Source organism: Benincasa hispida, chromosome 7 (assembly GCF_009727055.1).
Source record: "Benincasa hispida cultivar B227 chromosome 7, ASM972705v1, whole genome shotgun sequence".
In the NCBI taxonomy this organism is placed as follows: Eukaryota; Viridiplantae; Streptophyta; class Magnoliopsida; order Cucurbitales; family Cucurbitaceae; genus Benincasa; species Benincasa hispida.
The window spans coordinates 27671626-27684847 of NC_052355.1; the positions used below are offsets into that span (position 1 = coordinate 27671626).

Genomic DNA, 13222 nt, shown 5'->3' on the forward strand with positions numbered 1-13222 from the left:
TCTATAATATATTAGACACAAACTTGAAAGTTTAAAAAAACCTATAAAAATACTCTTAAAATTTCGAAAACAAAATAGACACAAATCTCAAAATTCATAAACTAATCCATAATTTAACCTAAAAATCTTAATATCAGAATTTATTTTTAAAATAAATAAATAAATATTGGAATTATATATGTATATATATATATAAAGAAGGACGGTGTGCGTGATATATACCTAGTTTTGTATGAGTGAAAAATCCAGCCGTCTAAACCTTTAAAAGGATAACTAGGGCCTTATACCCTCAAATTGGCTATATAAAATTGGGTAACATAATTATGCAACAGATGCTTAAGAAACAATGTTTTTATCAGAAATATAGCAAATTAGCCATACAAAATCTGTGTATGGTACAAAGAAATTGATTCTCTATGGCCTTGAAAATACTCTTTGTAATTTATTCCAAGTATTCCCTGCAAATAATACATCATTTCAACAAATGATCGATAATCAAATAGTAACCTCCAACCATAAAAAATGACCCTAAACCACAGCGAGCCATTCGCAATCCTATGCCACGAAACAGGAGACTTCGATCTGCAGGATGAATCCCTGTAGTTCTCTCGAATCTATTACCCGGTCTTCGCCATTTGAGAAACTTTCTCTCCATGGCGACATACTGCAACAAAACAACCATGATCAACCAATTGCTTCCATGTAAGTTGAGAAACGTAGAAGGGATGCGTCATAGGAAATAAATGTTGCATGTACATCTCCTACTCTAAATGATCCTGCTGATTGTAAAACTTGACATTATAGTAATAGAGAAGACGATACATATGGAACACAACAGCGAGAATCACACAATGCGAGTAAATAGGGAGAGAGATAATATCTTGTGCTCCCCTTAATATTAACAATCTTCAGTTTCATTCTTGAACTTTAAAACAAAATTTTCTCAACTCTAGTTGTTTCAAAATTACTTCATTAATAACTCCATTTTACTATGCAAAAAGCCTATCAACAGAATATATGGATAACATTTTTGTGTACAACACGTTCATGATATAAAGGATAATCTATGAAGTTGATATAAAATGAATATACTAGGTTCTGTTTTTGAAATTTATGGTTGTTCCTCTCAATTTTCTTACTATATTTTCAACATTTTTTTCACAAACATTTGAATCCTCGGTTAAATTCCAAAAACAAAAACAAGTTTTTAAAAAACTACTTTTTTAGGTTTCAAAACTTGTTCGGTTTTTGAAAACATTGATAACAAAACAAAAAAACATATGGGTAAAAATAGTGTCTATTAACTTAATTTTCAAAAATAAACAACCAAATGGTCATAAAGGGAACCTTTAACTTTTTGTGTATTCAAAAGTAAAAACAAAAGTTAATGTATGATTTTTTGATAATATTTGAATATTCTACCTCCAAAAAAAGGTACTTCTAACGGTCAAGATCCTCATCGAGGAAAATGGATCGGGCGGAAGAAATGTTATATGAAACGTACTTTTTGTAGTGTTCAATTATTAAGAACTAAAAAATGATTCACATCATCTTAATGTTTTAAGACAATAGGTGTGAACATAGAATATAAAATTTTGCACTAAATAGGAAAATGTTTCCATAAGGCTAAATTGCATATAGGAAAATTATCGTGATGGTTTTTTTTATCAGAGGCTAAATTATAAAAATACCCCGAAACTTTACCTTTTATTTCAAAGTATCCCTATTTTTCAAAATTGGCAATAATACCCTCGAACTTTCATAAATATTTCAAAACTACCCTTAAAATAAAATTCCTTTAAAATTTCAAATGGAAATAAAAAAACACCCTGAACTTTACCCTTTGTTTCAAAGTATCCTTATTTTTCAAAAGTGACAATATTGTCCTCGAACTTTCATAAGTATTTCAAAACTACCTTTAGTTCATAATTTCAAACGGAAATTGGGACCTAAAGTAGAGTGGTGATCCAATTTTCTATTTTAGGTCACCGCTATACCATTTTAGATTTTCAATTTCCAAAATTCTAAAGGATTTCTACACTAGTGATAATTTTGAAATGTTTATAGATGGTCAAGCATAATATTGCAACTTTTAAAAGTTTCTGACTACTTTTTGCAAAATTCAGGAGTACTGCCATAATTTTAATTTTGTTCATCAGACAAGCCCATCACAACAAGTGCACTATAATGATTTCCATGTCTGAAACTATACTGCACCGAACTCTTCCATTAATGATTTCCATGTTAAAAATTAGTGCAAACTTATTTTGCAAGTTATTAATTAAATTAATTTTTTCTTTTAACTTTTACTTAGGATAGTGCCTCCTAAATTAGAGGATAATAGCATAATGGTTTAGTGGATTTATTAAGGGAGATTTTCAAGATTAGTGGTAGAATTTTAAGGTTAGTGCATTAGTGGGTAGTTTATTATTTTTCTATAAGTACTTGTATTGTTTCCACTTCAATGAATATATATAACTCGATTAAAACACTTTGATCCTTCGTGCAATATTTCTCTATTGTTTCCATATTCCATTCTCTTCAATTTTTTGTTTTCTTTACATAGTATCAGAGCATTCAGGTTCTTTGTTTTGTGTTTGAGTTTAAATACTCAGTGAAGATGAACGGTGGAAATAACATTTGTATAGACAAACTTACTACTGATGATAATTATAACTATTGGAGGCTATGTATGGAAGCTTTTCTTCAAGGACAAGCTTTGTGGGATCTTGTTTTCGGAGATGATTCAATTCCAAAAGATATTCTAGAGAACGTTGCGGCACGGAGGAAGTGGAAGGTCAAGTGTGGTAAAGTTTTATTTGCTTTGCAAACTTCTATCAGCAAGGGGTATATAGAGCACGTTTGTGATGAGAATTCTCCAAAGAAAGTGTGAGACACACTTGCAAGGTTGTTCACTCAGAAGAACACAACAAGCTTGCAGTATTTGGAAAACAAACTTGCTAGAATGACTCAAGGTAATTTTTCGGTTTCAGAATATTTTCTGAAAGTTAAGACTTTGTGTTCTGAAATTTCAGAATTTGATAAAGAGGAGCCCATTAGCGATGCTCGTTTGTGTCGTTATCTTATTCGTGGACTGCGAGAGAAGTCCATTTATCTCTTTGATACAAGGTTGCGTAGATCAGCCTTCTATTGTTGAGTTGGAAATTTGCTCTCAAATCAAGAAGCATTGTTGAAACAAATGCTTGGAAACAAGGTGGAAGCTATTCTTTATACAAAAGACAAGGGAAGAGTCAATTATTCTTCCAAATGTAATTCAAATGACAGCAATGATTCCAAGGTTGAAGGGCAGTTAAAGGGAAAATTGAAGGAATGTTTTAGGTGCAGCAAGCCAGGAGATATAAAACGTGATTGTCAGGTGAAGGTGGTGTGCCATCGTTGTGGAAAAATTATCATGTGGATCTCAAAGAAGCAGAAGCAAATGTTGTACAAGAAAGTAACAAATCTAAGCACATTAAATGGAAACAATGTTTATCAATTTAAGCTATAGATCAACCCATTATTTTGCATGCTAATGTTTCTATAGATTACATTGATTCTGGTTGTTCTCATCATGCAACTAGAAATGTTTCTCTTCTCTCTAATGTATGTGCTCACCAAGAAGGAAAAGTAATTGTGACTGCTGACAATTCCTTACACCTGTTACTCAAGAAGGGCATGTTAATGTTGAGAACGATGGTGTTTCTCTTACAGATGTTTAGCATGTTCCAGGTTTAGAGAAGAATTTGATTTCGGTCTCTCAGATTGTCGTCTCTGAGAGGTATGTTCTTTTTGGACCAAATGATGTGAAAATTATTTCTGATGTTAAGGAATTTGAATGTGATGTTTTGTTCACTGGAAAGAGGTCTCTCTATGTTTTGTCTGCAAATTATGCGTATGTTAAAAAGACAGGTCAAAATGATGTTGCAACACTTTGGCATGCTTGGCTGGGCCATGTTGATTACCAGCTGTTGGAAAGAATTTCTATGACGAAGCTTCTTGATGGTGTTCCTCTCTTTAAAGAAATACACCATGATGTGGTTTTCCCTGGTTGTCAATTTGGTAAGTCACATCATCTTCCTTTCTCAAACTCAAATAACAGTGCATTGTAATTAGTTAATTAAGATTAATGGGACCAACTAAAACACCCAGCTATTCTCGTTGTTGTCATGTTATGGTCATTATGTACGATTTTCCTCATTTCACTTGGGTGTATTTTTTGGAAACTAAAAGTGATACTTTCTCCAAGTTTATCCAGTTCAAGGAGTAAGTGGAGAAGCAATTTAAGTTGTCTATAGAGTGTCTTTGCACAGATAATGGGTGAGAATAAATGTCTGATCAGTTTCAAAATTACTGCAAAGAGCATGGGTTTCAACACCAAATGAAGTGGTCTGACACTCCACAACAGAATGAAATTGCTTAACGTAAATTAGCAAATCTTACCTCCATGTGTTTGTCTTGGCTGCATGCAAAGAATCTTCCAAGGAAGTTGTGGGCAACAGCTATTCAATCAGCTTGTCATGTCATAAATCGCTTACCTCCATGGACAGGATCGAATCTATCTCTTTTTGAGGTACTATATCATCAGAAATCCGATGTGAGTTACTTCGGGTTTTAGGGTCAATTTGTTATGTTTATGTTTCAAAGAGTAAACGTACTAAATTAGACCTAAAGGCAAGACGTTGTATTTTTGTTGGATATGATACTCACAGGAAAGGGTGGAGATGTATGGATCCAAAGACGAGAAAAGTTTTTGTTTCTCGAGATGTGGTGTTTGACGAAGTTTTGTCATACCAAATGGATGCAAATTCAAAGAAAGAAGATATTGTTCACGTGTCGCCTTTCTTTACCAACGATGTATCGAATGAGAAAGGTATTAATGTTAATCATGGAGAAAACGTTGAGGCAGATGAAGATAGTGAAGTTGTTCGTAGTCTTCTAGACCGAAAATACGACCTCATTATTTATCTGATTATAAGGTACAGTTAAATAATTGTACATTTGCATCTTGTTTTTAAAATGAGTGATATTTGTGAAGATGAGCCCCGGTCTTATAATGAAGCTAAAGGAATTTTCGAATGGGAAGAAGCAATGAAGGAGGACATTTTGGCTCTTAGCAAGAATGACACGTAGGAACTTGTTCCAAAGCCAAAAAATGTCGAGTTGGCTACTTGTAAATGGGTTTACAAGTTAAAGAAAAAGGCTGATGGTACTATTGAAAGGTATAAAGCTCATCTTGTAGCTCGTAGTTTTTCACAGCAATATGGTCTAGACTATGAAGAGACATTCAGTCCTGTTGCTAAAATGATGACCATCAAGACAATTATTTCATTAGCTGCTTACAAAGATTGAAAATTGTGGCAGATAGATGTGAAGAATGCTTTCTTTATGGAGAGTTGGATCGAGACATTTTTATGGAACAACCTCATGGTTTTATTTCTAAGGAGTTTTCAAATTTTGTGTGTCGACTCGAAAAGGCTTTGTATGGTTTTAAGCAAGCTCCTCGTGCTTGGTATGGTAAGATTGCTCAATATCTTGAATTTTTTGGGTTTAGATCTTCAAATGCAAATTCAAATCTATTTGCTAAAAAGACAACTTCAAGATGTACAGTGCTACTACTCTATGTTGATGACATGATCATGGCAGGTGATGACGAAGTTGAAATTAATAGTCTCCGAGATGCTTTGTCCATTCGCTTTGAAATGAAAAGCTTGGGTGAAGCAAGATATTTTCTTGACTTGGAAATTGAAATGTCAGATTGATACTTTGTCTCACGGAAAGAATATGCAGCGAGTTTATTAGATCGTTTTGACATGAATCGGTCAAAACCAATGACTACACTTATGGATCCGTCCTTGAAGTTGATTAAGGAAGAAGGAAAACAATTGGCTAATGCAACACCTTTTCGAAAACTTGTTGGTAGTTTAATTTATTTAATTATCACAAGGTCTGACATTTCTTATTCTGTAGGTGGTGTTGCTCAGTTTATGGATAAACTATGTGAAGCTCATTTAATTGTAGCAAAGATGATTCTACCATATGTAAAAAGCACCCTATGTCTTGGCTTGTTGTATAAACAAGTTACATCTTTTGGTTTAAATGGTTTTGTTGATGCAAATTGGGCTGGTAATATAAATGACAAACATTTCACAATAGGATACTGTTTCAATACAGGTTCGGAAGTTATTTCATCGTGCAGTAAGAAGCAATCCTTTGTTGCTCTTTCAAGTTGTGAAGTAGATATGTAGCAGCTACTATGACTACTCAAAAGTGTATTTGGCTAAAAAGGCTTATGGGAGAAATATCTTTCAGTTTAAACTATCCAGTTTCCATTTTTTGTGATGATGAAAGTGCAATCGAGCTTGCAGGAAATCCAGCGTTTCATGCTCATACAAAGCATATTGAAACACATTCTCACTTTGTTCGAGAGAAAGTCTTGACACAAGATATTCGATTGGAAAAGATACATTCCAAGGAGCAAGTTGTTGATATACTTACTAAGGCTCTTGGTAAAGTCTAAGTTTGAGGAATTTAGGAGCATACCTAGTGTTGTTGAACGTTTGTTTGCACTAAGAGGAAGTGTTAAAAATTAGTGCAAACTTATTTTACAAGTTATTAATTAAATTAGTTCTTTTTTTAATTGAAGTTAATGGCTTTTATTTTGGGTAGTGCCTCCTAATTTGGAGGACAGTGGCATAATGGTTTAGTGGATTCATTAAAGGGAGATTTTCAAGGTTTGTGATAGAATTTCAAGGCTAGTGCATTAGTGGGTAGTTTATTATTTCCTATAAATACTTGTATCGTTTCCACTTCAATGAATGTATAGAACTTAATTAAACCATTTGATCCTTCGTGCAATATTTCTCTCTTCTTTCCACATTTCGTTCTATTTGATTTGTTATGTTCGTTACATTCCATACCTTGGGCAACACGGTGCATAGTGATCGACTCTTGGCAGTATCGAAACCATGAGAAGCAGCCGCAGCAACTGCACCAGAAAATCCAGCTGCAAGACTAACTGAAAATGGAGAGAGCGGGCCTACTTCATCATTTGACCTGGAAAAAGAGATCAAGAGAAAAAATTGTTTATCATCTCAAGCTAATGAAAGGAGACAGTAAACATATAATAATATTCAATATAAGTGAAAGATGCCACAGCCAGACTTTTATATCAACTAGTTAGATCAAGATTTCGACAACTATATATTGGCTCAGATACTCAAACTTCACCAAGCAGTTCAAGAAACTAGGGACAGTGGTCAAGTCCATAATTGTGTTCTTGATATCCAATGGAAACTCTTCGATTCAAAGTGAAAATTTGAAATGGAAGCAAATTAGACATAACTGCAATGGAAGTCTAGTATCAAATCGTCAAACCTGGGTCGTGAATCCATATTGATGCTCTTCCAAATAAGCATAGATTGGTGCAGAAATTGCCAGGTTGAGAAAAATACGCCACTAAAGATGGAATCCCTCGCGATCCCAGATCGTAGACCTCTCCAAAATGCACGCCATCCTTCTAGTGAAATGATATCTGATGTCCTATGCACGTTGCTGACTGCAGGTGGCCTCCCGGACCCTGTCATCATCCATGGATACTCTTGTAAAGCACCTTTTATGTTCGGGTGCTTAGTTGTCAGGGTGGATAAAAGACCAACTGAATGGTTTAAGGCTTTTTGATCCAGAGTATAGCCATGAAGAAGTCTTGACATAGAAGGTGCAAGAGCTCTTTCTTGTCCGACAGGAGGAATTGGGCTTCGTACACGAATTGCGGAGGTCGCCTGGGCACGAAGTTTAACAAGCTCAAATGGAGAGCATATCAATGATTCCACAGCACCAGCCATAAGCCCAGCTAGCAGAGCCTCTGACACATGCACGTAATCATCTTCCCGACCATCTGCCATGTATGCACTAACGACCGTCACGAAAACAAAATTTATTGATAGTATATTTGAAGTCTCGTTGAAATGTTGAAGTCAGTCCAACAAAAGATGAATTTTGTAATTTCCCTTCCTTGCATATTTTTTTTATCAATCAAATTCATTTCATTAAATAATATTTGGGTTGTTGGTTTGAATACTTCGAGTTAAGATTGCAATGTTGGACACATTCATAGATAAGATATAAAAACATACTTTAAACTAGGATATGTGATTTACCTTTATAAAATGCTGTCACAATTTCATATATTCCAAATCTAGCTCCTATACCAAATAGTCTCCCAAAGGCCAACCATCCAAATCCACTATACAGACCTGCAATCTTCAGTCAGTGTAAAATTAAACTCTAAATAATATGATCCAAGCAATATGTTTTCAAGAAAGCAGGCAATTACCACGTTGAGTAAAGGAATATATAGAAAAAGAGATTTGGGGTTTCAAACCTCTGACCTCTTTAATCAAAGATACATGTTTTATGTCAGTTGAGTTATGCTCACGTGATACATAAAAGCAAAGGTTTGAGAACCAACCATTTGATACAAAACAAAATACCATTATGACTTCATTTTACTATTCTCTAACTTTATATTCTCGCAAACTAATAAAAGCAAAATTGCCATAGTGCAACATTCGTAAAATATTATTTCAATTTTATGGGCTTGTTTTTTTCTATGTTCATTGTATACTCTTTCACTTTCCCCAATGAGAGCATTGTTCCTTACCAAAAAAAAAAGGCCAAGCAAATACTGAGATGTTTTAACAATATATATTGTGATAACCACTTTTTTCAACCATAATTAAGTTCTCTCTGACAATTTTTTCCTTCGTTTTTTTCCTAGAGAAAGGATTTCCGACTAAATAAGATGTTGCCTAGGAAATAATAACAAAAAGTCTTCAAAACCGAAGCTCAAAGTGAAACACAAAACCTTGCTAGGGTCCTTATTCAGTGTTTTAAAATGTCCAAGGCGCATTAAGGCACAATGGCTCTCTGGAGCCTAGGCATAAATGCACAAAAAGGCGTGGACACAAAAAATATAAAAAATATATAATATACTATATACATGTTATTTACACGACTAAAACATAGATGGATAGAAATGTGAATTAAAGAAGAGCAAAAAATTATGTGTGTGATTATGCGAGGCGCGCCTCGCCGCTTCGTGGAAGGCGCTTGAAGGCACGCGCCCGGCCATGCCTTTCAAAACACTGCCTTTATCCACACTTCTAAACAATCTATTGTTCCTCTTCTCTCAAAGATCCCACAACAAAGCGCACACCCACAAACCACAAAAAATGACCTTTCTCTTTGAAAGGGAAGAGGAACTCTCCAGTCATCAAACGAACATCTCTCTAGCAAGCTAACACAAAATTAAACTCCTAAAGAAACAATTCAACCCATACCTCGCAAACTGACACTCTCAGAGAAGGTGATCTAGGTTTTCCTCAGCCTTCCAACAAAGGATACAACAAAAAGGGCCCAATAACAAAAGCATCTTACTCAACAGACTATGATAAGGACTCATTAACGGAACCTAATCATGGTTTTGGGTCATCAAAGAAGGACCAAAACCATGGTTAGGTTTCATTAACCTTAATCCGGGGCACATGCACACACATATTAAAAGAAAAGGTTACACTTCGCCATTAGGCATTAGTTCAAAGAAACTAATATCAATTTCATCCCATGCATCATGTTCATTCCTTCAAGTGGAATAGTGGGAATTAAATTGAATGCCTATTTCCAAAAGAATAACAGTCTTTTTCGTCTAAAACTTCTTATCTCAGTCCAAAATCTAACAAAGGGTATAAAAGATTGGGAATGGAAGTTAATGAACTCCTTAACGTTGAGAGCTTACTTAAAACAAAAAAACAAAAAAACAAAAAAAACAAATAACAAATGCTAAAGATTTACTGAGACTACGATTGAAGAATGGATTTTCAGATAACAAGACAGTGCAGCCAACCTTCAACCGGCTCAATATTATAATTCAAGAAAAATTAAAGAATCACCTGAATTTCCTGAGAGAGATTGAATTCTCTGTAAAGCTTGAGTAGTCGTCAACTGTTTACCAGATCCTAAAGGATCAGAACCAACCTATTGTAGAGCAAATAATTAGTTCAACTCATACAGATATACTTCCATTACAGAAAATTTTCACAATAGCAAGATATTAAACCTGAATAAGAGTTTTGATAGTGTCAAGAGGGTAAGTAAGAACTGTGCTCAGTGTCACTGAGCCTACAGCAGCAACTGCATGAGTTGCAAAGATTTGGTTCTTCAAAAATTCATCCATTCTAAGCATTCTAGCGGATGAATGACCTCTAATCAGCTCGGCTCATGAATTAGCTACACGAAATGGTATCAAAATTGCATATCAACTTTGCAAGAACGAAACACAGATTCTGGGAACGAAAAAACGGCGAACTGGACGAGTGGACGAGAGCTGCTGGCGGAGAGAGGTGCGCCGGAGAGTGAGAAACGGAAGAAGAGGGGGGGAAACACGGGGGAGGAGATGGGAAGCCTTATGGCTGACGTGTGCTAACCGCTAAACCCTAAAGTTTACGTTTAACTTATAATTTAACCGAGTTTTTGGTTTGGCTCGGATTGAACCGACCAAAATGACAACCAAACGCAAGCCGAACCGGTTTTCCAAAAAAGAAGTTACTCAATCCAAATTTTGCCGGTTGAGTTGGGTTGTATGAATTTTTCGGATTCTTTGTCATTTAATTAACCTAACTCGATTTTGAAAAAGGTTAAAATCGTTTTTGTCACTTTTAAAATCACTTATAAATATATTTTTAATATTTTAAAATCAATTTTGATACTATCAAAACATATTTTAAAGTATAAAAGTAATAATTAGTTTTTTTTACTTTTAATCTCAAATTAATTAATTAGTTAATATTTTGAAAATAACAAACCTACTTTTATTTATTAACAATTTGAGTGTTTTTTAAATGTTCATTGTGTAGAATTTGAAACAACGATTTCGATGCAATTTGAATCACTCAAATCAGAGTAGTCAAAACAAACTTAACGAAAAAATCTCATGTCTTATAATTTTTCTCATACCAACTTAAATGCACTATTTGGAGTAATAGAGGAATGACACATGGTAAGTTTTTTATTTTTGGATTGGTTTTAAAAATGAAATGAATTTAAAAAGAAAATTAATTTAATATTATTTCATTTTCATGTCTAATAATTAGTTTTAGACACATGGTGAGCATTTATCTTTTTGTTAGGTTTTAAGAGAAATTACTTTAAAAGATAGATATTATTTTATTATTTTTATTTGTGTCTAATAACTAGTTGAGTTTAAATCTCCACCATTTGATTTCCTTTTACTACTATCCAAAGCCTCAAATTGAATGGTGATTTTCACCGACTTCTCCCTCTTTTAAAACACTTCATCTTTTCCAAAATTTTAACAACAATTTCACAACTTTTTACAATCCTCCATGATTCATTAAGCCTCTATTATTGTTTTCTTCTTTTTCATCTTATTCTTGAGATAGATTTATGTATGGTGTGGATTGATTTGTTATAACCTCAAAATTTGTAAATTCACTATTTTAGAGAGTTTCTTGAGTGTGTTCTAATTCTTGTAAATATTTTGCAAGGGTTGCTCTTAATCACAAAAAGAGTTGTCGTAACGGTTTGTTCTTAATCCGTGGAAAAGTTTGAGTTTGCTCTCGAACTCACAAAAATAGTGGTGTAACGATTGGGCTCTAATTCGTGGAAATAGTTGATAAGATCCTTATTCAAAATCCCAAGAGGCGCTTGGAAAAATGATGTAAGTCGAGTTTAATTAAACCACTATAAAGATTTTCAATGTTAATTTCTCTATCCCTATGCTATTTTAATTTTACAATTAATGTGTCATTATAGTTTATTACATAAAATTAATTGCTCTCATATTTGTATATTTTGGTCTAGTTCTTAAATTTCTATATTCATTATCAATTTTGTTTTTAGAATCAAATAGGGTACTTTATAGTAATGTTGTTAATTTCTTTTATTATTTTGAGTTAAATTTATTTGCATGAATTGATTGTTTAAATCAATTGTTAACAAAAAGTTTGTTAATTTATTTAATTGGACCCACATCAATAAAAAAAAATAATTGGTTTGATTAAACCATATTCACCATTTTATGATTGTCATCCTACAGTAATATATTTCGAAATTAATTTTGATACTATCAAAACATGTTTTAAAGTATAAAATAAAAAAAATTAAGTTGATTTTGGATTATTAATCATAAAAAAAATTAACAATTTCAAAATCATTTAAAAACATACCTAAGATAAAAAGACAAAAATAGTATTTTAATATTCTAAAATATATCATTGAGCTCCGTGGTCAATTTTCCCTTTTCTGTTTATATGTCATTTTTGTCTCAATATTTTCGACTTTTACTCCATTTTATTTTCCATATCTTCAAATGGGGTTTTTTTTTTTTTTTTTTGTATTTTTAATTTTTATTTGTTTTAATCCTTCTACTTTCCAAACTTTTGTTTTGATCCTTGTACCAATGCAAATTAACCATTTGATACATATTTTCTTCCTTTTTTTTTTTTTTTTTTCCTTTTTTGCTGGTCTGATTCCATATTATTTATATGAAATGATTTTAAGTTTGAATCTTTTAAATTCCTGTAAAATAATTAATTTGTTATATAAAGAAAAAAAAAGTATTTTTTTTTTTCAGCCTCAAAAGGAGGCATCTTACACGCTTTTCATCTTAATCAAAAGTTCATTTATTAAAAAGGGGACGAAGTAATTTCCTTTCCCCCCCCCCCCCCAAAAAAAAAAAAAAAAAAAAAAAAAACCATTAATTTATATTTGGCTAAATTTATAAAATGGGTGCTAATTTCAAGTAATTAGCTTGGTGTTCAGTAATTTAAAATTCTCGATTTTACATTTGATATATTAAAATTCCCCCTTCAAAAAAATTTTTATTTTTATATTTGACCCATGATACTCAATCATCCATTCATCAAAACTCGATGTACTGAATGACAAAATAATCTCTCCTAATAGATTAGGTTAAATTATCAATTTAGTTCAATTAGACTTTAAGAAATGTTTAATAGCTTATTACATTTTCAAATTATATATCTAACCGATCGAGTGATCCCTTACCAACTAAATATGTTTTCACATTTCATGAATCTTATCATACATAAAATTGAAGAGATTGGATAAGAAAGATCCCTTTAATTTTTACCTTTTCAAAAATTATCCTTGACCAACTCTTATTACCTAATCTTTTTTAAACTAC

General features: G+C 32.9%; 1 protein-coding gene across 2 annotated transcripts; it reads right to left on the minus strand.

The window, feature by feature from the left end:
- Positions 1 to 303: 303 nt before the first annotated feature.
- LOC120082087 (probable S-adenosylmethionine carrier 2, chloroplastic) lies at positions 304 to 10471 on the minus strand. Of its 2 annotated transcripts, XR_005483037.1 has the most exons (7): positions 10115 to 10471; positions 9948 to 10032; positions 8157 to 8252; positions 7375 to 7894; positions 6918 to 7053; positions 4441 to 4573; positions 528 to 664 (listed from the first exon to the last, which is right to left on the minus strand). XR_005483037.1 is itself a non-coding variant. In XM_039037308.1 (6 exons), the coding sequence occupies exons 1-6, from the start codon at positions 10238 to 10240 to the stop codon at positions 473 to 475; spliced, it is 1155 nt and encodes a 384-aa protein (XP_038893236.1). In that variant the 5' UTR covers positions 10241 to 10471; the 3' UTR covers positions 304 to 472. The 2 variants fall into 2 exon arrangements, 1 of the variants encoding a protein (XP_038893236.1); XM_039037308.1 differs by lacking the exon at positions 4441 to 4573 and having other exon boundaries at positions 304 to 664.
- Between the last annotated feature and the right edge of the window lie 2751 nt (positions 10472 to 13222).